The sequence below is a fragment of the Dromaius novaehollandiae genome, chromosome 1 (genome assembly GCF_036370855.1).
Source record: "Dromaius novaehollandiae isolate bDroNov1 chromosome 1, bDroNov1.hap1, whole genome shotgun sequence".
Taxonomy (NCBI): Eukaryota; Metazoa; Chordata; class Aves; order Casuariiformes; family Dromaiidae; genus Dromaius; species Dromaius novaehollandiae.
The window spans coordinates 153,633,293-153,660,960 of NC_088098.1; the positions used below are offsets into that span (position 1 = coordinate 153,633,293).

General features: G+C 38.7%; 2 protein-coding genes across 7 annotated transcripts in view; both read right to left on the bottom strand.

Annotated features, from left to right (window-relative positions):
- TFDP1 (transcription factor Dp-1) overlaps positions 1-16,046 on the bottom strand; it is a 46,877-nt gene extending 30,831 nt beyond the window's left edge. The window contains exons 1-3 of one of the 5 annotated variants that reach the window (XM_064503662.1): positions 15,907-16,046; positions 14,283-14,367; positions 1,196-1,262 (exon numbers count right to left, since the gene is read on the bottom strand). In XM_064503662.1, the coding sequence (XP_064359732.1) occupies positions 1,196-1,262; positions 14,283-14,294 (79 nt within the window). In that variant the 5' untranslated portion in view covers positions 14,295-14,367; positions 15,907-16,046. Of the gene's footprint in view, positions 1-1,195; positions 1,263-14,282; positions 14,368-14,615; positions 14,742-14,958; positions 14,978-15,259; positions 15,455-15,906 lie in introns of those variants that run through there. The other 4 variants (XM_064503675.1, XM_064503659.1, XM_064503669.1 and 1 more) reach the window with 4 other exon arrangements.
- Positions 16,047-22,609: 6,563 nt separating this feature from the next.
- Positions 22,610-27,668, bottom strand: part of TMCO3 (transmembrane and coiled-coil domains 3) — a 33,106-nt gene continuing 28,047 nt past the window's right edge. Inside the window, exons 13-15 of one of the 2 annotated variants that reach the window (XM_026096970.2) lie at positions 25,700-25,779; positions 25,066-25,215; positions 22,610-23,621 (exon numbers count right to left, since the gene is read on the bottom strand). In XM_026096970.2, coding sequence (XP_025952755.1) covers positions 23,508-23,621; positions 25,066-25,215; positions 25,700-25,779 — 344 coding nt within the window. In that variant the 3' untranslated portion in view covers positions 22,610-23,507. Of the gene's footprint in view, positions 23,622-25,065; positions 25,216-25,699; positions 25,780-27,668 lie in introns of those variants that run through there. The other variant, XM_026096973.2, reaches the window with a different exon arrangement.

The following is a 27,668-nucleotide window of genomic DNA, read 5'->3' on the forward strand; positions in this document are numbered from 1 at the left end:
ATTTCACCCTACTTGTACAAACATCAAAACACACCATCTGTCACACAGAAGCATAAACCAGATCATCATCACTTGGAAGCAACAACAAAGGAAAATGGCCATTTCACCAAATCTATTGCAAGATGGCTGTGAATCACAAACATGACATTGCACAGAAGAATTATTAATACCTTTGTACAAATATGACTAACATTTCACCTGGAATCATATATACAATTTTGGTTACCTGAGTTCAAGAAAGTTGATCAAACAGGTGGACAAACAGTCTCACAGACTGTCTATAGAGAAAACCCAGGGGAAAAGGAGCCTATCTCATGAGGAAGCTAGAAAAAAATGGCTGGTTGGCCTGACAAACCAAAGATCATTAAGATATACAACTTTTATTTAAAAATAGTAGATAAACATAGTAGAGAAGACCTATTAAGCTAAAAAACAACACTGGATTACAAGTAAAACATATAAATTGGCAAAAATATACTTAACTGGAAACCAGAAAATAGTTCCAGAGTCTCACTCCAGAAACAGCTTTCCCATAATAATTTTCACATACAGCATAATCAAAGATAATATGACATAGCTGCCTGGAACTGCAGGTGACTGGAACATTGTGTGCTTCTGTTTTTTCCCCAATTATGCTAATTGTAAAATGCAGCACATAATTTCCCAAGTGTTTAGATACTTTCAGTTTTTGAGCTTGCCTATCAAATTGAAGTTTATAGCATATGTCAAGCCTATAGGCTTGATTACATTACACTATAGCACAAGCACAGGCATTATGTGCAAAGAGTTATATTGAAAATATTATCTCAGACAGGCTTGTACTAGTGTGGATGCACTATCATATAAATAGTCATAACATTTCAAACTGTTGCAGCTCTTGCATTTTTTCCTATTGCTAAAACATACCTATCCAAATGATGTTTCAGACCATCCGTTGCCTGTATACTTTAACACAGCTACCCGAATGAGAAAACCACATATGGATGACAATTAAACCGCCACTAAACTTCACACTCAGCTTAAAGACAATTATAAGCCATAGCAAATCTAAAGTTTGTTTGCCTGAGTACATAAAATACAATTTAAGGAAAGCTTTACAAAAAATATACTAAGAAAACAGTTTAAAAGCAGTAGTAACTATATGGACAATTACAAAATCAAGAAATACAAGTCTTACTAAAAATCTTTTTCTTACCTTTTCCAGGACTTAGGTTTTGGTCTATAAACACCTTAAGCTCTCCATTGGCTTCAATTAGTCCAGCCTATTAAAGAAAGTAACTTTTATTAAATGTACAAATACTGACAGCCTTTTGTTGTTAAAGATGGAATGAATCATACCAAAAGACTCTGCTGCTACCACTCCCTTTTCCTCAAAAATCTGCCACTATGAAACCACACTGTTTATGGCACAAAATATGCCAGTTTTTTAAATCTATAGATCTTTATTCAGATACCATATTCTGAAAAAGCAAGGAGAAAATCCTTTCACTTTTACATTGCTATTTTGTGTCCTAATCTAAGCTCTAATAGTACACACATGTTGTTTTAAGAGATAGCTGAAAAGCCTTCTAACAAGAACCATTGACACCTGTGACTACACTTTTATCTATGCAGATACTATTTACCTACTACAGAAGCTAAACATTACAGTAAGAACAGTACTGGTGGTAGACAAGAACTTTAATCAATTTTATCAGAAAAACAGCATTAAAAAGAAACAGCTTGAGTTTTTTAGCTTTCTAAAATCAGAATTTAAAGCTCTTAAAAAAGCTGTAGGATTATATACAAATATATAAAGTAATCACCATCCCTTAAGAAAGCTCACAGTGGAAGTTACTCAAAAAATTACTATTAATTTCTAGATAGAAGATATTGAATTCACTAATTCCTTGGTACTCCCAGACAAAACAGTACTAAAAGAATCATGAACACAGGACACACTTATTGCTTCCATTTAGGAGGAACAGCAAGAGAGTCAACACTTGTACTTACCATAGTTTAGCATGTCGTATTATGGAAGCTGGAGTTCCTAGCTAAATTTTGTGCATAGCTGGTAACTTGCAGGCTACTGGGAATCTTCGAAAGACAATTAAGTGGCCTGCTATTAGTCAACAGCAAGGCTTTCCCCTTAAAAATCAACCTGAAGAACCCTGCTTAAAATTTGCCCTGTGAAGTTTCTGCAAGATAAGAAAGCCACTAGGAGATGCTATGGTGCTGTTATGATCCAGGTGTATGACAGCAATGAATTCCTAAGAAAGGGGAGAGGAGAAAAGAAGATGGCTGAGTATTGAAAGCAGGCTGAGAAGTGCACAGAAGAGAAACTTTGCTAAAGAAATCATAAAGAGCAGTGGCCTGTAAAGACATGGCAGAAAGGAGGACCTGGTGACACAGAGCAAGCATAACCAAGGAGAGAAAGGAAGTGATGGGTAAAATGAAGAGCTTGTAGCATTTCTGTCTTCCATTCTGCTATTTTTCCCCCAAAGTAATGCAATAGCCCTGTTTTAATAAGACTGCAAGTACATACAACTTAGCAGTATAAAAACACTACTTACTCTCTACCTTGCCCACAGTACAGATTCAAAGGTCCGTGTAAAAAATGACTATTCCCAGCCATCTGAACTTTTATAAGCTTAACTCTTCATTGCACTTACCACAAAATTCAGAAGTACAGCAGACTATACCACCCTATTAGCTGGCAAATACTTTCAAAGAAAGCACTCAGCAACATAATATCACATGCAAATGTGTTATTAGAGCTGCATTCTATGGCAATATGACATTCCAAAACACTGGATCCCAATGTATTACATGAAGATAATTTTTTGCTAAGTATTACATTGTACCTATACTACCTCAATTTCACAATAAGAGTGTTAAACCACACAGGAAGTGCAGTTTCATTGTCATATATTTTTTAAATGCAATGCTTTAATTTCTATTCAACAGCAGAAAGAACAGGTTTATACTTTAAGATTCCTGCCAATTCTTTTCCATAAGAATCAAAAACATACTGATAAGAATGAAAAGATATTAAATGTCTTGAGTTTGCAATTTGTGGACCATCAGGAAAATGGCTGTTTTATTCTATAATATGTCTTTCATTTCAAACCACAGGAATTTAACAATTTTGATTTATTAAATCCATGCATCATTTTAACAGGCAAAAGCTAATGTGCACTGAGTTCACATGTCAGTTACAGTGATAATCCAAACACAAATATTGAAGCTGTGAGCATTATTCTGCAAGTTCAGATAAGTATCAAATGCAAGTAATTACTGAAACAGATATTTCAGTAATTAATTCAGTTATTAGCAAATTAGATAATTCAGTAATCAATTTTTATAGGCCCCTTCCTATTTAACAATTTTTTTCTTAACTAGGATGGTCTCCAGTAAAACCATTTCTAAAAAATTATTCTACCTTTCAGTACTTGAGCAACTGCGACAATTGTAATACCACATCATCTGATGAGCTTTAGTTTTTCTTCTTCATAATTTACAGTGAATAGAATTACCCAAAACAACATACAACTCTTGAAACACAAAGAATCTATTCCAGTACTACAAAGGGTCAGGTTAGTGCTGCATGCCCCAATCCACCCTTTTGTGTGGCTGGAATTATGTAAGCCACAGAAAAAACAGAGAACATTCAGGAAAAATACTGCATTTCAATCAACAATAGAATGCAACCCAGGAAAAAAAAGAAAAAAAAATCAGAGAACAACAATAATTGAACAATAAGAACAACCTTCTCAGAAACTGGGAAACTCATGAAGACTGCAGGTCTACCACCATTCATACCAGTGTCTTGCTAGAAGGCTCAGTTCTGGCAGTTAAAAATTCAACTCATTCATGAGAGAGCATGCCTACAAAAAACTCCAGGAAAACTACTTGAGAAGAATACCATGAAATCTCATAGAAAACAGCACCTCCCGCTGCTATTATTCTTAAAGAAAATTAATTTCTGTTGAAAATCGTTACTCCAGCCCCAGTATCTTGACACTTTTGGGAACTTTATTTGATTCTAAGGTTATGAAAATTTGTCACTAGTGGAGTCTCTTCAAAGTTACGTGCAAGCTTTAAGGCAGGGATACAGTGTTTTGAAAGTCTTTTTGGCTAGAGAACTGAAAAGCAGAACTTCCAACCCATATGAAATTCTGGTATCTTTGTTCTAAAATGGAGCTACTAGGAAAATCCCTTAGTATATATTTCAAAGTAATTTCCAATACTTTTCAAGGCATGTCATTTTGGAGGAGAGACCAGGATTACTCCTCTATGATGCATCTAGCACAATGCAGTGCTCAAAAGAAAGAAAACAGAACCTACAGGGAAACGTGACCATAGCTCCGGTTAGATATAATCACATAGTCACAGATTCACACTGAACAAAACAACAAAGTATTTGTTTTTTTCCCCCCAATGAAAAAATAACCTTTCCACAAGAAGGTTTTAAACTTGAAGAAAATTCTGTTCTATGCTGGGAAAACACACTTAGTTTTCAGGCCTTATCTATCAACTTGTATCAAGGTATTCTGATTTTTGCAACTGATAATGTAATTTCTTCGTATTCTCCCTTTCCTGATGATCTTCTCATGATCCTCAATTTCAACATGCATTACTTCCTTTGATGCTAATGTCAAGGTTGTTTCAAATAATATGATGTCCTTAACATTTGATTTTGAACATCTGATTCAGCTTTATTAACTCACTGCAACTTCACAATTTAGAGCTGCTTTCCCTTCAAAGAGACATGTTGGCTACGTACGCTTCTGTATGGCTATATAAAATAACCCTAGTCTTCTAAATGGATAACAACAGATACAGGAAAAGAAGACATCTTTTCACCCTTTGTCCCTTCTGCATTTCAACAAAATGAACAACGATTAAAAAAACAAAAAAGAAAAAGCTTTTGACACTCAATACAGCAACAACTAACAACTAACCCTATAGTAACTTAAGGTCTGAAAATAAACTTTGATCTTCCTTCCATAGATCAGAAAGAGAAGGTTAAAAACCTTTGGACAAATTAGTAAATTTGAGAACTGTAGCTGCAGAACCCATGCTGGAGTCATTACCCCAACCCACCACTTAGGCTCTGTCTCATCAGATTCTTCAGCAGTCCTAGGGAAAAGAAATTGACTGACAGGCTAAACTATCAAAAATTCCACTAAGTTAGCTTTGGCCTCCTATGAGATTACCAGCAGTCATAAGGACTGGGAAGTCTGTTTTTGTTTTGTTTTCAAGCAAAAGCTGAAAAACTACAAGTGGTCTCAGCCTGACAGTCAACTAGGAAATAGCTTTTTGCTGGTATTAAAGTTAATCTGAAACAAACTTTACTAAAAATACAGAGAATTTCACTTACATTAAAAAAAATGATCCCTTAATGCAGACTGTCACAGAATAATTTATTATCTTGCTAACAAGCTAATTTCTGTAACCTTTGTAGTTATGCACTAGAAACTTAACACCCTTACAAGAAAAGTATCATTTCTTCCTCAGCTTTCTAGACTTTGAGCTCAATTTCTTAATAAAAACTGGCATAGAATTATTCACTAAATCTTTAAATTAAACAGAAAAGATGTAAGCTGAAATTGGATTCGCAGACAAGGAACACATGAAAGTGTGACCAAGTGTAGAAGTTTGGCTAAAACCAGATTTAACAAGTACATGTGCTACATCTATCAGGTTTAAGCAGGGAGGAAGATCTCCATACTTCTCTGAGATAAGTAAATATGGAGAACAGAAGACTGCTTTTTTGCCACAGAAATACCTTTTCTATATAGCACCTAGGTAAAGAGCTCATTTTAATTAAATGAGAAAGAGCTTGAGGAAGAAGAAAAAAAAAGTTGGAAGAAACACAGGTATTTGCCAAAAGGTATTTAACTGAATAGAAATGTTCAGTTGTTAATAGCAGATTAAACCCACTAGAATGAGACACAGGACTGGGATTGACAACAAAACAAGAAAACTGGGTGCCAAATACATAACACTGCTTAACAAATGGGAGTCAGAAAGGGACAGACGGAAAAACAAGCAGGGAAGATTGAGACTGGCTGGGAAAGAAATCAGCTCTGGAATGAGCCAGAAAAATCAGATGGAAGATGACAGATGAGGAGTCGAGGCAGAGAAACTCAAAGTAACTGAAGCAGAGGAAAAAGAACTGATGGGAACTTCAGAGAGCTTTATTTGGACAGGGAGATCAGATCCTGTATGGAGATGGGCAGAACATGGGAACTGGGAAGAAGAATACAATCTGTTCTAAATTAAACTAGGACTGACAAGGTGAATAAGATGGCACCAGGTTGAGAAGATTAATCAGGTAAGGAGTAGTAAAGACAGAACCAGGAAACGGGGAAATTGGAAAGGAAACATATTTACACTAGAGCACATTCCTTCCCAGAGCCTGTCAAGGAAGGAAGATGCCTCTGCTGTCTGCAGGCATTCGCAAAGCCAGCTGGCAAAAATGCACACATCCCATGCAAGCTGCACCTTAACTTGATCCATAGAGAATAACAATTCCTACAATTTTACCTTTTAAGAAAAGGAAATAAATGTAAAGGGCCTATCACATGCAATTTAATTATGTGCCACTTCACTGACAATGTATTCTTTTTGGTTTGCCTCATTTTCATATCAAGACACGACAAAGAAATAAACGGAAAATTAGCATGGCTACAAAGTAGAGAATGGCTTGTAAGCATTAGAAATAAGGCTGCTTAAACGACCCTAATTTTTTCTTCCACACCTATCCATACACATGATGCCATCTGTAACAAGATGATCACAAACTATTTTTTCCATTGGACTCTCATCTCATTCAGGGACCAGAGCAAACATGCTCTGGGAATGAATCATCATGTAAATGCAGGAGACTGTTTTTATGGGACACTCAATTCATTTTTCACAGAAATTAAAAGGCAATTAAGGAGTAAGGTTGAGGACTGCAGTAAGGGAAAGGAAGGTCTTAAATTTAAAATATTTGAACTGCACTTTGCAAATGAAGTAGCGAGAACTATGCCCTACTGTATAAGGTAACATAAGAGAACTTCTAAAGTCAGGTTACAGGAGTCCGATTTTGCAAAATTCTCAGATGCATTATTTTACTGTCTGTGTTTCCGTTGCCTATTTGCAAAACAGGGATCATCCTCAGTTCACAGCAGCATCGTGAAGCTTAATGGGTTTGTCAAGCACTCTGCAATGAGCTATACCATAGAAATAAGCTTCCCAGAAAGTAAATTGAATTATTAGCACCTTAGCTAGCAAGACAAAGTCAAAACACTAGACATTAAAAGATCTGGATCACACAGAAAATTGTGAAGATAAAAACTAAATGTAGAGTAGTACCTCAGTTAAGCACTGTCAAGCTTTGCTCTGCATATAGCTCTGCTGCTAATGCATGTATCTCAGACACTGAGTATATACAAAATGACACTTACGATCTTGTTGAGTACATCAAGACCATTAGCTTTTTTGGTTATTTTTCTAAGAAGAGTAACACACCTAGAATTCAGCAAAGACCACATGAAAAACTCACTTTGAAGATGAGTCAAATAGTGGTCCAGTTTAAGTAGCCACAGAGATTAACAAATATTATAGGAGTTAAACCCATTATACTCCATTGTTTCTTACAAATACCAGTCTTTCGCAATAATTGAACTCCAGCTGACATGATCCTTGCATACTTCAAAGTTGGCATTCCCCAAAACTAACTGCAAAGTTATAGGAAGGAAGCAACTTTGGTCATATTCACCTTAGGAATCTCATACTCAAATCACTGGCTTGCCACTTTACCAGATGAACCAATCAGAAAGAAAAAAATATATATATATCATCAGTTGTGTCCTCCTGGACTAAATAATCATGTAAACAAACAAGCAGCAGCCATTTCCACAACTAGCTCCTGATGCTTACTATCCTGGATTTGATCTTAGTAGACTGTTGTTTTTCCAACCAAATCTTTATAGCAGTTTGTTCAACAGCATCTGAACCACAGTAGAAGTCAACAAATAACATTAAACAAGATTCATCCCTAAGTCATTTGCCTCACTAATCTCCTCATCAGCGTATTAAAAGGCTACAGCAGCCCACAATTTTATTTGAAAATAAGTCTGTGTAACTGCTAATGCAATACTGCAACACATAGCAAATGTAGAGTAATGCAACACAACACAAGTAGCTGACAACATTTTGCGGGTATATGGACCATTGTCAACCTCTAAATCAAGTTGTCCACTATCAACCTGAGAATGACTTCAAAGTACAGAATGTTTAGCAAAGATTGGCCCACTTTTTCCCCCCACTAATTCTAAGCAGCCATAAAAAATCTCCACTGAGTGATATTCAGTCAAGCAAATATAATCACTAAAATAAGTGATATCTTAAGATCCCTACTGTAACTGAACTATTAAAAGCTGGTATTTCGTTTATCATTTTAAGTTGTCAGCACACACTGTATTTACTCAGTAAAACTACAGATACATATCTATAAACAGCCACTACTGTAAACTAAAACATACAATACCTACAGAAATTAAACACATACAGGCTATAGAAAAGATTCAAATTACACAAATAAATTAGCAAGGTGACAGGTAACTTCTGAGTTCCTATTTTCTGTGTCTTTTAAATATAAACCAACACAGAAAAAGTGAAACATGCTCTTATTGTGTTATTTATAAGGTAAAAAGGAGAGCTTTAAGATAATTTTCCTTCTGCCTCCTTCTAAAAAACATATCTAAGAAAATTTTAACCTGTGAAATCCCAGATTGAGATACTTTTTCCAGAAGACTTAACTTTATAATATTATTTGATCTTCAATTCATAAGCTTCTGAACATGTGAGGAATGACTAAAAGCAAATAAAAGTAATTCAAGCTACTTAAAAGTCACTGAACTAGAATACCAGAAAAGGTGAATGAAACAATTGAGCTCCACTAAGGATTGAACTTCTCTAGTCTGCCTCACTGAATCTCCCAGTACATAACAAAAAATACATAAAAGGAGAAACATGCTGATATTTTAAAAAGTTTGAAAAATGTTTTTGAACAATACTATCTAACCATTAAAAGTGCATCATGTAAAAACAGTTTCCAAACATACCTTTCTCCTGCTTCCATTAGTACCTCTTTTTTCAAAAAATGTATACCAAATGCTACCCTTCAAGATCATAAAGGTTTGTCTGAGGTTGATATAAAAGCACCATATGAAAACTATCAAAAGTACAACTTTGGGGGTGAATTAGTGAAATTTACTGTACAGCAGCACAGATCCACTGAATTTGGGGAAAGAAACAGACCTACTGAACATGTAAAGGTGCAATAAGAAGTGAGTTTGCTGTTGCTCTTTCGTAAGTATTCTGTTCAATAAATTGATTAGAGGAAACCATGTATCCAAACATTTTCTGATTACTCAATTAAAATTAAAAAAAAAACCAAACAACCTTAATCCTACATCTTTAGATCTCTTAAACAGTAACATTAGATCAGGTGCTGAACTTTGTGCAGGCAGAACTTCTTACATGATGTCCTCAGAATTTACAAATGTGCACAGGGCTCCCTTTGCAAATTTAGATGCAGAGGACCTATCTAGTATTGAACAACATAAATGAAAGCACCATGAAACACTGAGAAGATATCTTAAGATTTATTACAGCCATACAAGCCAGAGATCAAGAGAAGAATCGGTCATAAACTAATTCAAGAAAAAGATGACACTAAAACAAAACATGAAATTTGAAAAAAAAAAAAATCTAACTTTAGAACCAGTGGTTCCAAAACTAACATCACTATAAGCAACCTATGAAAAAGTAGAGTGCATGAACTTTCCAATGAAGAGCTCTCAAGAAAGATATCTGAGTTTGGGAGACATTCTGAAGGCTAACAATGGTGTGTCAGTCCAAAGAGTTTGTGAAATACCAAATTAGTTTTCAACTGCAAATTCTTCATGACAAAATTATTTTCTATGACTGGAAACAATCTACGTGATAATGGTGAACAACTGAAATAATCATAAACAACTGCTGCTACATAAAGAAACTATTATATATGCAATTTTTGAGAACAGAAGGAATCTTACTAATTCCTTTTGCCTAGTCCCTTCTTTTCCCAGAACTCACTGTATTACCACAGATTGGAATATCTTCTCTAATAGCTCCAGTTCCTGAAGGTGACTCCTAACTCCTCTCTTCTATTTAAAAATGGATCTTAAAGCAAAGAGCCACAAGCTTCCCTTTATGGCTGCTTCAGAGGCCTCAACAGCTCATTTGCAACAGAAATAACTGAAAGGAGAACCAGGATCGTGCCACAAGTCTGATCTTCAGCTACAGCTTAAAAATTGTTAAATTAGCAGAGGAGGGTATATTAATCATTGATACTAGAAATATTTACTGTCTTAATTTTCAGAAAATTCTAATATCTAACTGAATATAAAACTGACCAGCAACTAGTCCTCAGTCTCATACTGGGAGTTTAAAGACAAAAAACCCATAAGTTACCTAATATACTTCCTTGCTACAGTAATTCCTGCTTCTTCTATCAGTATTGCACCCTGCCTAGTTTTAAGTGTCCCAAAGATGGACACATCAAGACTTCCCTCAAGGAACTGTAGCCCCCAACGAATTTTATTTTATTGCATTAATCCAGTGAGCAGCACAAGTCAGCTAAGGACACTGTCATATTTGGCACCTCTGGCTTCTGCCCAGAAGGTGACAGAACTGTAAGCAATGGAAGAGTCCATAGTAGAGTAGACTCAGCAGAATCTTAGAAAATAACACTGATTAACCAGAAAGAGGAATGCTGACCAAACTGGAGGTTTCTGGAGATCCTCTACGTGTGATTGACTCTAACTTCGTCTCAGACCAAGAGGCTTCCCACACATTGTGCTCACTATGCTCACAGAAGACATGCACAGTGCAAAAGTACATGTTAAATTGTACCCAACTCTACCAACCCTGACTGAACACAATCTGTTACTCGTCTCTGATAGGCAATAGAATGATCCTGTCTCCAAGGTGCACACATTCTTCAGAATTGCGAGGTGTTCTCTCTCTTCCATGCACATTTCTATCAGTTTCTCTGAATTACAACCAAAGTAGTCTTTCTAGTACCAAGCCCTTCTGAACTAAATGTGATATTCCACAGCCAATCTGCGTGATTCTGTTAGAACTGCTTCACCACTCTATGCAATGTTCACATGCGTAAAATGAGCAGTGAATATGCTCATTACTGCTACCAGATCACATTGGAAAATTGCTTTTTAAAAAAAAAAAAAAACTTTTACTGCTTTCCAGATCCCTTCCTCCTTATATGATATAACCCACAGCTTTCTGAAAAAAATTATTGATTCATATACAGATACTTTAGCTTTCACAAGCTACTAGTATTTCTTTTCTTCATTAGTATTTTTCAGTTTATCCAACTGCAACATTAGTTGTGAATATCCTTTTTGACTTCACCTTCAGGCTCTTAATTAAGATGCTAGATATGAAAGTGTTTATCTTTTTTTTTCTCCTCTATTAGTTTTTGGACTATGTCAGAGGAAATGAAAATATTTTGCCAAAGATCTGTACTTTGTCAATTATTTTCTCTTTAACATATACCCTAAAAAGCTTTAAAGGGATACATATTAAATTAGTATTTAGCAGAATTTAGATTTGGTCAAATAGTTGATAAATATTATCTTGCCAGCACACCTGATCAGTACTTTTGTAATTATTTAATCATTTTAAAAAACAAATAATTGATTTGCCAGCATTCTCTATCATGCTCCCTATTTGTTAAGTTAATCCAGTAAGTTCTCAGTCTGCAAGCTTCTGTGAGTATTTAACTTTTAACATAGGCCCTTCCAAACTGTAGTTTTTATAAAGAGGAAAAAAGAGCTGGAAGCGATCAACAAAAGAAAATGTGCCTTCCGGCAGCAGGTGGCAGGCAGGGTGAGAGGCAGAAGAGAGAAGACACCTTCCCTTCCTGCAGAGTTGCCTGCTTCATCAGTCACTACAGCTAGCACTAGACCCAGCAGCATAGAGTAAGCGTGGTGTGTACACTGAGCCTGTGTTCCCAGGCTGGAGCACACGGAAGCCACTTGGTCACGTAAATGCCATCTGAAGCGCAGACTTAGTATCACAGCAACACAACCCTTACCACAGCCTAGCCATTTCAGCCTTGTTGGGAAAAGGGAAGGAAGGGGTGGGAGCATTCACCAGCTCCTAACTGTGCCATCTCCTTCACCACTGCATCTTACAGTCAGTTACTCCACTTGATAGGTGACATGGCAAAACCATGAGCTATTAATCACATCAGTGTTTCCATGTCAGAATGTTTAAACTTACAGTGGTGCAGCTCTCTGTGGACTAAGTGCCTACAAATTTAGTGACATTTTCTCTATTACGATTAACTCCACCCTTTCACTACAGAATGAACTTGGACTCTGCACAAAAATTACCAGAATCACTCTTATTTTCCCTTCTGAAAATCAAAGAGTGTTATACCAATTAGCATCTCTATTTTCTAGTAGTAAATCAAACCTAGTGTGGCCTATCAGACTTGGGAAAGCAAAATGCATTTAAAATTTCACAAGATTCACTAACATGTTCTTCGACATTATATAAGGGTAGGCATGTAATGGTCTGCAAAAAAAGGAAATAGTTCATCTTTCTTCCCCGAGACAGGATTAAATGTATGTAGAGGTTTTTAAGAACAGGTCAGACAATCCTTCAATTAAGATTTCAGACCTTTTCTAGCTAGTCTGTACCAGTGCCCAATTATACTTAAAATTTTACCTAAAATCTAAACTGCCATTTTTCTAAATTCAGCCGATTACTTCTTTTACTCTCAGAAGAAACTGAAGACAATTTTTGCTTCTACTTGTAGCATCTTTTTTCTCATGTTTCTCATTCCTCCCTTAACTATTCTCCTTTCTAGCAGAGGCTAGAACTTTCTATCTAATATGTCATTCTTTCTTAAATGTCTTATTCTCATTATGCTCTCCTAGACTTTCTAAGGTATTCATCAGTATTCACAGGTGCTAGTACCTCCTCACTGGGTTGACCTCTCTCCCAAAAGATAATGTTAAACAAATGTACTTTAATATCTCAATTACTTTGAACTGCTTCAATTTCTTCTCTTATTCTAACACTCCTCCTTCGTTTTCTTCCCCCTAAAACGGCCTTTCCTTCCCTGAACTATCTGCTATCTGTAACATACGTGGCCACGTTTATCTTTGCCAGGCAAGCTTTGAGTGACTATGTATTTCTGGTTACTTCTCTGTACATTAAGATGTTTTTCAATTGCTTCTAAATTACTTAAATTTTCTGCAGGATTAATTTGTAAAACCAATCACTGTTGCACTGAAATTCTCGCTACTTGAAACATACAATAGTTCATATCAAATTTTAACCTGCTGTTTAAGAATTTGAAGTTGTACCACTTTTCCTTAGCTTGTCAGTTGTGTTTTTTTTAAGTGAAGATACATTCTAATTGGAATATGGAATAGTATCTCGTCTTACCATCATAAGGAAACGTGAAAGCCCAATTACATTATCCATCAATAAAGAATTCTGTTTTAAATGCAGGGCCTATTTAAACAGTTTTTCTAATTGTTAAAAACAATACTGAAATGGGTAAAGAGCAAACATATCACTTCTTGGCCTTTTGGCTCAGATCAAGCATACTGTAGATGGTTCAAGAGGTAGGCCACAGAATCAAAGCCACCAACCCTGAAGTCAGTGATAATGAAAGTCTATGATGAAAGTCCCCAAAGGCTGTTTTTACTGACACCAATTAGCATCTTTTGGTAGACAGAGGAGAAACAATGAATACATACGGAAAGTGAACCATCTTCTCTCCCTTGAATACATGATGCCTCCTCAAGCAAAATGCTAGCACTGACACTCCTGTTTTGTCGGTTGTCAACAGGTAACAATAAAGGAGTAGTCAGTGACAACCCCAACATTTCAACAGTATTTTATGTATGCAGGGTTTTCTAAATCCAGTTCAAAACGAAGTATTTTTAGTGTCCAATGTGAATACACAAGTGCTTTTATGAGGACAGTGATCTCTTCATTACTTACTTTGAAAAATGGCTGCAGATATGAAGTTGATTTTATGTTGTTTTATCTGAAGAAAAACAGTGACTAGGCTTGGTGTACAACACACAAAAAGTACGTTCCATATATTCACTACTACCAGCTATTGTAAAGCATAACTTGCTTTGCTTCTGCTAGTAAAAAACAAAAGCAAAAATATATTAGCTGTTCTTCCATATATGATGTACTACAAACATACTTACATCTTTTGCCATGTTACCAAAGACTAGAAATCAATCCTCTTAAAATCTTGACGGCTGCAGGACACAGAGACAATGATGCTATTTTCTAGAAAGTAAGTAAAGACAACATCAGCTATAAGAGGGAAAGGAGGAAAACTTTTTAGCGACAGAAACTACTGAATACCACCGAATACATTTTACTTTAAAAAATCCGGTTTTTAAGAAAAAGTTTTATGTCACCATCAATCAACCCCCCAGTGCCCCCCCACCCCAAGCTCACATGCGGGAATAGCCCTTATCCTAGAGCCGGGGCGAGCTCTCCGCCCGCAGGAGCGCCCTTCCCCCAGGACGTACCCGCTCCCCGCAGGGCAGCCGGAGCCCACGCTGGGCCGGTCCCTGTCCAGCTGCGCCCTTTGCAGCCCCGCGGAGAAGGGCGCGGGCAGGAGCGGCGGGGAGAGGAGATCACTCCCTCGGCCGCCTCCTCCTCCCCACCCCCATTTCCAGCAGCAGGCACAAGTAGGCCGCAGGGGCCAGCTCCCCCCGGGGCCTTCCGCAACCCCCCTCTCCTCCCGGCGGGCGGGCGGGCCGCGGCTGCACCGGGAGGCAGAGCCTAGCAGTTGCCACCGCGCCTCGGGCACCAGCGCGCCCGCCCGCCTCCCCCCGCCGCCCCCTCGGCGCCCCCCGACCAGGGCCTCACCGCCCGGGCAAAGCCCTAAGCCCCGCGCCGCCTCCCCTGCGCGGCGAGGGGCCGCGCTAATCGCCTCAGAGGCGGCGGGGGCACGAGGAAGGGGGGAGACGCGCCCGCGCGCCAGGCGGCATCGCCGGCAGGGGGACGGGGGAAAGCGGGGGAGGAGGAGCGGGGGGGGGGGTCCGTCCTCTCCTAATTCTCCTCGCCCCGCCGGCGGCAGCACCTCGCACCCCCCACCCCCCAACCGACCCACCCCCCCCGGATCATCCTCATCCTCCTCCTCCTGCAGGCCGGCCGCGGCTGCCCGCACCTGAGCGGCCGAAGGCGGAGAGAGCCGGCTCCATTCCCCGCCGCCGCCCCCAGACAGGGACCCGGAGCGCGAAGCACCAGCAGCAGCAGCACCCCCCGCCCGGCGCCGCGCTGCTGCGGAGGCGCCGAACTGCACATGTGCGGCGGCGGCGCGCGCGGGCCTGGCGAGCCCGGCGGGAGGGGGCAGGGGAGGAGGCGGCGGGGGGGGGGAACCAACCGCCCCAACGGCAGCTCAGGCGGGGTGGAGGGAGGACGAGGGGGGGCCGGCAGGGACCGCCCCCCTCCCGGCGCACGGCGGCAGGGGTTGGGGGGGGGTCGCCTAGCGGGCTGTCACTGCCCACACCGCCCCTGCCCCCGCGGGTCGCCGGCCCGGCGGGCTCCCGGCCGCCCCCAGGTGCGAGCGGGGCCGCCCGCCCCCGGCCCCGCACACCTGCGCGGGCTGCGCGTCGCTGCCCCGGCCCCCTCCCGCCCCCCGCGCTCTCCCCTCCCCGGGGGGGGGATGGGGACGGAGACGCGGAGGGGGCAGGGCGGGCGCGAGCGCCGCGGCCGCGGCCCCTCCCCGGGTTCCGCGCGCGCGACCCTGCGATTCTTTCTTTCTTTCTTTTTTTTTTTTTTCCTCCCGTTGGCAGGAAAAAAATTAAAACTTACACTTTTGTGCGTCCCACCGGCGTGACGCTGCGCGCTGACGTCACGGGGGTGTAGCGTGCCTTGCACGGGCACACGCGGAGCGGCTAGAGCAACCGTCCGCCCCTCCATGGGCGGAGGGAGCATGCGCGGGATTTTCGCGCCTTCGGACTCCCCGCCCTGCGGCGCTCGGAGCCAGCGCGCGGGAAGCATCGGCGCGAGATTGCTCTTCGGCCCTGGCCGCCGCCGCCGCCGCCGAGCACGTGGGCGGTGGCGCGCGGGGGCGGGCGCGAGCCGCCTCCCGGGCCGGCAGGAGGCGGGAAGGCGCTGAGCGCCGCCGGGCTCGTCGCTGCGGGCGGCAGCGCGGGCCCCGCGGGGCCTCCGCGCTGTCCCGCGTTCCTGGCGCGCGGCGGCGAGCGGGAAGCCCTGGCGTTACCCGCCCTCGGCTGGCAGGATTTCTGGGGGTGCGGGTGCCGTGGCGCTGTTAAATTGGAGCCAACGGCACGGTGCGGTTAGTTGCCACAACATCCTGCCGGTGCTTCCTCATCGCTTCTTGTCCCGCTGCTGCTTGAGCAACTTCGCTTGTACTGATCCATTCTGAGCTTGTAATTTCATAGTAATCGAAGTGAAAATTTTCAGTTACATAACTGGTGCTGTGAAGCTTGAATTAGGCCCAGATCTATGCTAAATAAATCCAGCTTGCATGATTTCTGATGCTTTAAGACCGTGAAACCTCCTCATTCCCATATGCTAGCAGGAAGACTAGCGCGTGTGCAGCTACGGCAACAGAAATGGAGTTTGTTAGCTTGGGTTGTGTGATGTAATTATACAAGAATTACATGTAATTCTTGGCAAAACCCTTTTAGCATGCATAGTAGGGGCTATATAGGCATAGCAATAATGGTGGAAACTGCAGCAAAGTCAAAACCTTATACTTCAAAAGATGTGTTGCTTATAGGTGCAGATATAAGACTGCTTGATGGGGGTAGCTGCTCAGCAACTTCTGCCTGCAATACCAACTGTGCATGATACAAGGTTGTCATAACAAGGTCAAGAGGGGAGCAGGAAAGAAAAGGTTCTTTCTCAAAAAACGTGCTGTTTCCTGATCATGCCTGGGGAAGATGACTATTTGTGAATAAAGGACAGTACCAGGAGAGCCACTATACAAGAACAGAACAGCAAAATCTATCACAAACCCTAGAGAAGGTTCATCAGTCGACTAGATTCACATCAAGTTTACCTCTTTTACACTTCCTTTTTTAACTTGGAGTTGTGTTTTGTAATAATGAGGAAACAATAGTTACTTTGATTCTTTTGATAAATGTAGCAATATTCCAAGCTTTTTCTTTACAGTAACAGCCTTGCTACCAGTCCCTTCCCCACTCGCTGTTTTGGGCTTCCATGGCTGATAAATTAGTACCCTGCTCTGCTGAGTAAAGTGAGGTAATCCCCATTTTTCCATTCTTCATTCTTGACTGAGCTTGACAAGCAGTGAACGTCTGAGACAGATGATAATATTGGAAATGTAACTGTTCAGGAAGGGGCAGACAGAACAACCTCAATGAAAGGCTGACCTTGGCCTTTCAGCCTCAGGTGAAGCAGCTGAGATCCTTCTGCGTGGTGACTCATTCCAATAACAGGTAGATAGAGCCATCAGCAGTATTGCAAGATTCAACTCCATTAAGAGAGCTACTATTCAAAAATCTCAGGCCAGTAAGCAGTCACCTCTCCAGCCACCAAAGCCAGCCTCAGGGAAAAAAAAAATCAAAAATCCAGCATCTCCTCCCGCTGATGCTGCTGCTCTCCATTTTAGGGGCTATATATGTTGTGTTTGTGTATTTAAACTGTGTATGTTTAAGTCCCTGCATGCATCCCCACTTTATTACATTAATTCTTATGGGGAAAATTGTTTCACTATCCCAACTACCACAAAGCACTGCAATTTTCAAGAATGCACCCGCAACTGATAACAGGGTACGTCCGCCCCAGGATGAAGACGTGACTACAGAAAAACCAAATACTTCTAAAAAGGTAGAATTCAACGACTGTGCTAAGGTACAAAGCATTTTCTCTCATGTTTCAAGTTTTATTTGACAGACTAGCAGCATCTTTAAAAAGTCCGAGTCTGAAAAGAAAAATTCTAGCTTCTCTAGTACAGAGGAAAATTGACAAGAATCCTCTTACGAAGAAAAATAAAGAGGAGGAAATAATGTATTTGGAATTGTGGTTTGTATAGACTAAGATAACTATGCTAACTTTCAGAACAAAGGAACACTAGCAATCAAAGGACAGAATATGAAGCTGGTCTACCACTACCTGCTTTTGCAAACTACATAGCTTCTCTGCAAACCTAAGAATCAAGTCTTTCTTGACCCTAGGCAGTAAAGAAATGGTAACTGAAGACCGTCTTTTTTCATTACTCAGTTTTACACTTGTCTATTTACACTTGTCACATAATCTTGCTGTGTCGCTTATGCTTTCCAGTAAGCCTCTCTTCTTTGCCCTGAATTTCCTGTGAGACAACTGAACGAGTACATACTAAAGAGGTACAGCACTTGTTGTTTTTTCCTTTAATGCTTTAGGCGGTCTCCATTCCTTATGCAGCTTTGGTGGTGAGGGGGGTGAATGTTATCCTCAGTTTGCCAGCATTTATTTTACCCCATTAATAACTCCGTATCTACTCCTAGCTGTTTTTTTTCTTTAGTACTGTGCTGTTTACAACTGATTTTGAAATATTTATATCAGTGGAAAAATCAGCAGTGTTTCTCTGATCTCTGAGCACTCCTTTTTTGGCCTTTTCTTAGTCATTTTGGAGCTTTAGGACTTGTTTTGTGTTTGTCGCAGTAGAAAGCTACCCTTATTGATGACTTTTCTGTGGCCTGCCTCCCCCTTTTAAATGAGCTTCAAACGGAGAACAGAATACACCTTCAAGCCATGTCATTGTGGCATAATGTATAAAAGACAGAGAAACAAAGAAAGTAATGGGTTTCAAGAGGTCATCTAGCCAATCAATGGTCAGCAACCTATGACATTGATGCCAGTGATAGCACATGGACACATTTTGACTTGCATGCTTCACAGCTGGAAGCTATGCCATCTTAAGACAGGTACCTGTGAGAGCTACTGTCTTAAACAGACACCTAATACCAACTGATCAACATGTCAGCATCTGGACTCATTTAGAGGTAGTATCTCCCAATTCCCAAATTTGTTTTACCTTAGGAAATAACAGTACAGCTGGGCAGTGTAACTTTGGAAGTTTGCCATTCTCTGAGCTAGATTTTGTCCTCCAAGGCAGGATCAGTTCTCCCTAAGCTCCCTCTGGTCACATGATTGTCCAGTTTGTTCTTAATCTTCAGCAACTAAGACTCCATAGCCTCTTTCAGTGATTCACTGCTGTTAAGTTTTTCCCAACTGGCACCAGCTAACTACTCAATAGAGGCAGTAGGAGAACCAAGGAAGCACACCTTCTGAGCTACTAAGTGAAGTTGGTAGCCTTCCTGCTCTGCCTTGTTTCCTTTTGGGCAAGGTGGGCCACACATTTCCCCAGCTGTAGGACATCTTGGTCCTCTTCCTTCACACTCCACTATTGTTTCCTCCCTCATCGTCAGATTAGTTTACTAGTGTATTTCTCGTAATTGCTGCTGTTTATAAGATGTTGCTGTTTCTAGTGACAATATCTATACTGTCAGCATGGCTTGCCTCATGCCACTTAGTGGTCCAGTTTGCTCTATCTTCCACACTGCCCTGGTGCTGAAACACTACCCAGCCTGCTTACAGAGCAGCACTACAAATTCTTGCCCTAGACAAAACCCAGGAGTGATTCTGTGGTTAGATTATTCCTGGGTTTGGTCCAATAGGCAGTAAGACTGCTCATTCCCTCTATCAAGCCTCATCATATAATACAATTCCTTTATGCTATGCTCCCCCCCTCAAAACACACACACACACACACACACACACCCCTCTCTGCCCACAAAGCAGAACGTGTCCAATTGTTTAAACAAAGAAAAAGAAAGAAACCATGAAGCTGCTTTCTCATTAGCTTTAGCATTTATAAAAAAAAAAAAAATCTTAAAGCTTTTAAAAGTTATGGAAGTCCCATGGACTATGCAATTATGGCAGCATTTCTTAAGCTATCCTAGGCCCATGCAAGGTGACAATTGCCAGAAACCTACCTCCCACCTGTCGGTAAGTGTTTTCCTTCTGAGAAACTGAAGCATAGTCTCCTTTAGATGGGGTGGTTGTGGGTCAGTACATTCCAGTCTGACCCTGGGACCAGGGAAAGGAATCAAAGTATAAGTACAGTCTATGCTATGAGCTTTTAAACTGTTTGGTTCCTTCTCCTTCATAGGCAACAATGACTAAAGTAGCAATCAAAGGGGTAATATGTAAGAACTCCACTTCTCAGACAGAAAGCTACCTAAGTTCCTGAAACACAAAGCAAGCAACCAGTTATACTCGCCTCCCCCCAAATAAATAAAAAATAAATCAGGTATGCTGAACAAGTTGCTACTCATGTACAGAATGGACCCTTCCTTTCTACTCACTTAAGCTCACTTCACAGCAATAACCACTCATCACCAGTGAAGACAAAGGTTCTGCCCTCCATCAGCTTTTCTGTTTTCAAACAATGCTGATCATTAGATAATGAGATAGATATCAGCCAACAAGCTGAAACAAAGGTTTCCAGAAAAGTCCACTGTTCTTCAACAAACCTATATAAAGTCATTAGTTTCCTTTCAGGGGTTCTGGGTCTCTGCTTTATTTTTATCTCCTTGACACCAGAGGATGGGTAGCAATATTTTGGAGTACAGGCATTCCTTCTGGAAAAGCTGCAACTGTATCTAAATGGACCAGTTGTCAAATATTCTTCCTGTTTTACCTACAGGCATGCCAGATCTTCAAGGAAGGTGGTCTCTTATTTCTATCCTAGGATTTTATCATGAGAGTGTCCAACTTTGACATGGAATTATGCATGGAGCCATTACCTGCATTTCAGGAAGCATTTACAACAATCTTCACCTTTCTGACAGCTTCACACATCTAATTGTCAACAAACTTGATGTGTCTGATAAGGTTAGCAATTTGGACTTGGATTGGCTGATGAGATATTAGATATAACTCAAAGAAGCACAGAATATTGATACGCAAATAAGGTTCCTATTGCCCTTTTCCCAGTTCTTAGAAAAGCTAGCCAAGTCATGACAGAGTCAAAAATTATTCGGGAAACAGTGACAGGTATGAGGCAACCAACAGGGTATCTACATCTTGCTCTCCATTTTGGACCTGGTACCAAAAAGACTCTTCACCTAACTCCTTTACAAGATAATTACACTCCCCCCCACCCTGCCCTTGGAAACATAAACCATCAATATTTTCTCCTCTCCTAACAGCAGTTTTTCAGAGAAGTAAAACAAGCCACACCAATTTAATTTATTTAGCTAAAGGTCTAGTCATCACAGTTGTTAATACTTTGCATAATAGTTTCAACGGCTAACTGACTAAAAGAGATAATGAAACCATACAAAGGTCTCTATCGTGGTCAGCTCTAAGAATATGCGAAGAACAGAACAACCCAATGTGAGGTGACATCAATTAGACTGTTTTCTTCTGAAATGTAGGTGATATAAATATGATTGTGGCAGCAAATAGTATGCGCAAGATGCATGTCTTTCAAAACCAAGATGAGGCATTAAGGAGAGAAGCTTATATTTCAGGAAGGGATGCCTGACTATGAGCTGTGGCAGTGGACACAGTATGACCTCTCTCCCTTATACAGTTAGGAAGCAAAATTAAATTATTTTAATGAGGCAGCTGAAGCAAAATAAAAGGTTTGAGACAGCAAATTGTTAAATTGTACAATAAAGCTGTTGAATTGCTTCTATAATTTGAATACTAAACATTGAAATAAACAAAGCAGTTTTCAAATTCCTTTTCTGTTAAAGACTCATTTTTTAACCAAGTTATTTTATTTATTTGGAAGTTTTCTTTAATCTGTATTTGTCACTCTTCCCCAAAAGCTTCTGAAACCATTCAAGGAGAGGTGAAATTGTCATGCATGCCTGAAAATTTTTTTGAAGAATCAGTGCTGGGAAAGAAAGGCCCCAAATCCAGTGAAGAACAAGAACTCAACTATTATGTACCCTGCCTTGCAGGGGCCAACTGGCCTAACAGTATGTATAAGCTCTAGACTAGCCCAAAGTGTATTCTGCCAAGCCCAGCAGGCATCAGATAAAACACAGGAGGACACTGAGGCTGCTTTGGTAGGGAAAAGAGCTTTGAAGCATACAAATCCATAGGAAACAAGCCTTTGTTAGTTCCACTACTTGGAGGATAACTTCTCATTTTAATTGGCGATTTAAACCTATAACATTCATTTTTCTAACCATTTTGTGCAAACCAAAGTTATTTTATATTACAATGTAATACTAACCTAAGCTGTTAATAAATCTTTAATAGCATTGTTGTAAACACAAGATTCAAAATTTTTTTACTTGTTTGTCAGAGCAGGCTACAGTGAATCTCTTTCTATGACATATAAAGAATGGGCTTTTTACAAGGCATATGTAAATGCAAAGTATAAAGCTGTAGAGTTCCCAACGCACATCTAATCGGCCTTTTTCAGTTTTGTGCAAATTTACTTAAAATAATTTCAAATGTAGAATAATGTCAATTACATCCAACCTCCAGAGTCAGAGAACTGATAAAAGGTTTTCACATCTGCTTGAAATTAGACTTCCCAGATATACCAATTTTATTTTCAGTTTAAACACAGAAAGAAAATTGTAAACAGTTAGGATAACAGTAGTTAGCAACAAGAATGGGTAACAACTGTCAGTCTTCAAATATAACTTAAGTTATGCCCTTTCTCACCATCAACATGGTCAAATCTGTAAATAAATACAAGAAATAACACAAATGAAAGTTATCACTGTAAGAAAGTATATATGTGGTAAATTGGAATAAAATATCACATAATGCTAGCTGTACCATTTGGAATATGTATTTACTGTTTAAAATAATTTGATGCTAACAGAGGTAAACCTTTTCTTTGTGTAAAGGATTAGACTTTTACTCACCACTGGAAATGTGCTTTGTGACCAAATTTATGGCATTGTATTGAACTCTTAAATGTGAAAACGACTCAAGTCATTTATAGTGTAAGAAGATACCATAGGCACCATAATATAATATATATATGTATGTATGTATATATATATTATATTTTTTAAAAAAAAACAAAATCTGGTGAGAACAAATAGTAACAAAACCAGAGGAAAATTAAAAGGCACATCTAGGCAAAAAATACTCAATACAGTCTGCATGATACTGGATTTAAAAAAATAATTTCTACTCTGCATAATTGATTCGATCAGAAACAAATATTCTGGCCTATTTGAATCTGCCAGAAAGAAAGCCAGTTTTGAAGAGAAGTTTAATTCAAATGTCAGATTTTTTTTTTTTTTTTTTTTTTTTTTTTTAAGATCAGTATAAGGCTTTTAACTGAGTACATATTAAGAGGACTACTCAAACCTTCTTGGTTTTTTGAGTGCATAGAAATACAATGAGCAATGAAGGTACTCTTTGCAAAAACATGTATTCTTGTACACATGCAAGTCTTATCAAGTACTTGAGCGTCTTTCAGGTCTTGGAACGCATTTCATAATTGCGGCTCTCCACAGGGCTGGGGCAAGTAAAAGGCTTAGAGTAGTCACACTCAAAATAAGGAGATAGACCTGAAAATTGGAAATGAAAGAAAGCCATTATTTCTCTCCTCAGTTAGGTGGTGAGCTAGGAAACAATTAGGAGTTGATGAGATCAGACTTTTCTGGACAGTATTTCCAAGAGACTTCACCTGTCCTCCTGACCAGCTATGCATATTGTTACAAAAGCAAACAAGTGCACACGCAAGTCATGTAATTATATGTTTACCTGTTTTGAACATGCAATTGCAAGGACAACTTTATTAGCTTACACAAAAACAATTATTTGCATGCATATTTAAGAGGTCAGTTTTAAAAGCTCAAAGTGCACTAAAAGGCCAAAAGCCAAGAACCACTTCATTTTTTTTATATATATATATATATATATTTTTTTTTTAATATATATATTTTTTATATATATATAAAAATAAATAAAACAAACAGATGGAAAAAGAAAAAACAACAAAACTGGTTTAACGGTACAGTGGAAACATGCACTACCATCTTACACTCTTAAAAAAAAAAAAAAGAAACAAACAAACAAACAAAAAAACCTCAAAGCCATACTGCACATCTTCCAAAATAAGATCTTAACTATATTCTCTGAAACAGCCTTATACAACAACAGTAGGGAGGGGCATGTTTGATGAAAGCAGTTTTGAGATGTCAAAACAGAAAAGCAATTTTTGGAAATTTCAGAGCTATATAGAACTACATAACAGATAATGACAGAAGAACTGCTATAGGAAAAGTGAAAGCCTAAAGGTCTCCAAACACTGCGGCCCCCAAACTGACTCTGTGAAACATGGTTGGGTATCTTGAAATTCTGTACAAACATGCAGGGCCTTTTTTTTTTTTTTTTTTTTTTTTTTAAGTCCTAATTACATGTAGGTGTAAACATGAAAATTAATCACCTAAACATATACAAGCTAACAGTGTTGTGTAAATTTTCCACGCTTGCTTTGTTTGGCATTGGTTCCAGCATTATATAACCTACTGCTCACACAATGAAAAGCTCAGATAGCCAGCAAATAGAAGGAGGTTTTTTTTGTGAGAGAAGGTACAGAGAAGAAAGCAGCTAGCACTAGAAAGTGAGGTCAGCTGTTACATCTTTGAAGATATAATTTACTTCAATTTGCAAAACAGACTTCGTCTTGACAAAACAGGGTTCTGATAGCTTGGAAATAAAATTAAATTTAAAGAGTCTTTCCTAGAGTAGTTTTTTTTTCCCCCCATGATTGCTGGAAAAGCTAGTTGTTGCTTCTGCAAAAGGATGTAAAATGAACCAAACTAAGAACCCTGTCTGGGACATGCATGCATCAAGTATACATTTATTCCATTTGTATGGGCTGATTCTGCTTGTTAATATTTGAGAGATGCCATAATATTGGAGTATCTTTCAAATGCATTGCAATATAAAATCCCAGTAACTTATTCAGGTGCTAAAAACAAAGTTAATAGTGATAAAATAACTTACCTCCCGAGATATGATCCCTGCTCTGCGTGCTCTACTTCCCAGAACAAAAGAGAATTCACTGACTTGTGCCAGTCCTGCTGAGACAATCCACTTGATATACTGGCTGCTCTTTGGAAGAATCAGAGAAAGGACAAGCACTGCCAAAACAAACTTTAAAAACATTTTTGGGTTGTTGTTGTGTGGTTTTTTTGAACAGTGCAATAGATAAAATAGTGCAATCATTGTAAGATACATAGCATCAGATACACTAATGCTTGTTATAAAATAAACTAGTAGTCTTATAAATAAATACATCTTATCTTTTAAGGTCAGAAGAGACAGAGTATACTGTATAGTATAAAAGTAATATCTTGCTATAATAAAGACACTTGATAACTTTGTCAGAAACCCACAGCTAGACAAATAGTTGTTTCTGCACGTGTAATGGGCTTTTAACATTAAAAAAATTCCTTTAATTTATTGTAAGAATGTTTCAAACTGTATTCTATGAATATATAAAATACAGGATTTACAGTAAGGGTGTAATATTCTCTCTGCTATATCAAATGTTCAGTTCTTGCACAGAATTTTCATTATGGCATGCAGCACTAAGGTTATTTAGATTATTAAAAGATAGATGAGAGAAAGAAAATACCTTCATTATGACCACAGACAGCGTAAGAAAGAGTAAGACTGTGAGTTCATATATCACAAATGTGGGGAAAACATGAAGCCCTGTGGGGGGTGGCGGGGAGGTAAAATAAATAATAAATAAAAAGATTAGTACATCTTTTAAAAACAGCAACTTTAGCAAAGCATTAGTACAAACATCTAAACTAAGTCTGAATAAATAAATTGTGTATTTATTGGTACATAGAATGAAAATACGCAGTATTCACAAAGACTGAAACAATGTATTTTACACAACTTATATTTTATTATTGCTATATTATTTCTACATACGAGATAATATATTTTATTACATATTATATATATTATTGCTGTATTTATTATAGTATTTATATACAGCTCAGTATATTATTAAGAAAAAAAAGATCCCCACCACTTTTTATTTACATGAACTGAAAGCTTTTTAGTGATTTTTTTGTTGTTGTTGTTAAAAGAGGTGTGAACTCTTGTGCTGTGTTCCATTTCTAACTTCTCTAGAACATACACAGTTCATCACTGGCAAAAAAGAAATGCCTTGTGTAAAATTTTAGTGTCTAGTATATTTACAACCATTCAGTTTTATTTTTTTCAGAAATTCTTACCACTACCTTGATGTATTTTTAAATTTAATGAATACAACTGTAAGCTCCATTTAAAAGCAATATCCAATTTGTCTTTTTAGAAACTTCTGAAAAACAACATTTCAAACTTTAAGGCAGATATCTAATTATGGTACTTTTTGGAATTAGTAATAGATTTAATGGCAAGAGTGTATCTAAACAAACAAACAAATTCTTACTTAATCACTAGGCACTTTGTGCAAGATCCAACCATTTTGCACATTGGAGGGATTTATCACAAACAACATTCCAAAAAACATAAGTTGTATATGATTGATGCATAAGCACTTTTATTTATAAGCTTTTCTCTCTTCCACACCAATCAACAATACAGAATCTTCAGAACTGAAACATACCTCTTTTTTATAAGCTATAAAAATATTGCAAGAAAATAATCTCACTGCTCTGCATATATATTGTAACATACACTTCAACTGTTCAACATTTTTGTATGAAATGGTAACAGACTATCACTGCAGGAGAAACACATTATAGTGTTTACATTGACTAAAACAATTTACTACAACAGAAAACATGCCTGTTTTGATCCCACAACCTGCACATGTGAGCCAGAAAAATCACTGACTGGAATCAGAGAAAGTTGTAACCCCTGAACATGATCTAACAATTAGAGAGTTATACAAAGCCACATTGCTATGATGTAAAATTTTCTTTTTTTTTTTTTTTTGAAATGTAGCAAAGTAGCAAAAATTTGTATTCCCAGTGACCACACATACATTTTCAGTAATCTTACAAAAAAGAAAAAATCCATAAAAATCAGTAAAAGGTCATTTTTATTTGTTAATTATATGAAGCAAGATAAGACGAACTGGGAAGAGCACAGTAGTTTAAAAATATATAAAAAATAAGTATTTTTTGAGAGCAGTCCTGGCCTCGCTAAAGAATAATCTTACTCACAGTTGACTAAACTAGAGTGCTTTTTTTCCCCTAGGCTATGAGGAACTTGTGCAGGCAAACATAACTGGAGTCTTTGGAAGCTCATTCCTTTTTTCAAAAATGCTCTTAAAAGAGGAACCAAAATTATGGTGTTCCTGATAAATCCATAATAGTTGGCAATTCTCCAATCTAATTATTTCTGTTGAAGGAGGAGAGTTTAGCTTCCTAAAACATATGAGGCATGTAAATCAATGCTCTAACTTATTTTAATGAAAGACAGGTTTTCACTAATTTTCTCTTCTCCATAGCACTACAAAGCCAAAAGAACTCTAGAGAACTAAAAGCTGTCTTCTCGTCCTAAATGTGCAAGAGAAGTTGCTTGCAGTTACTTCAAGATGTTTTGTTCATATGCACATTCCATTGCGGATGAATATATAC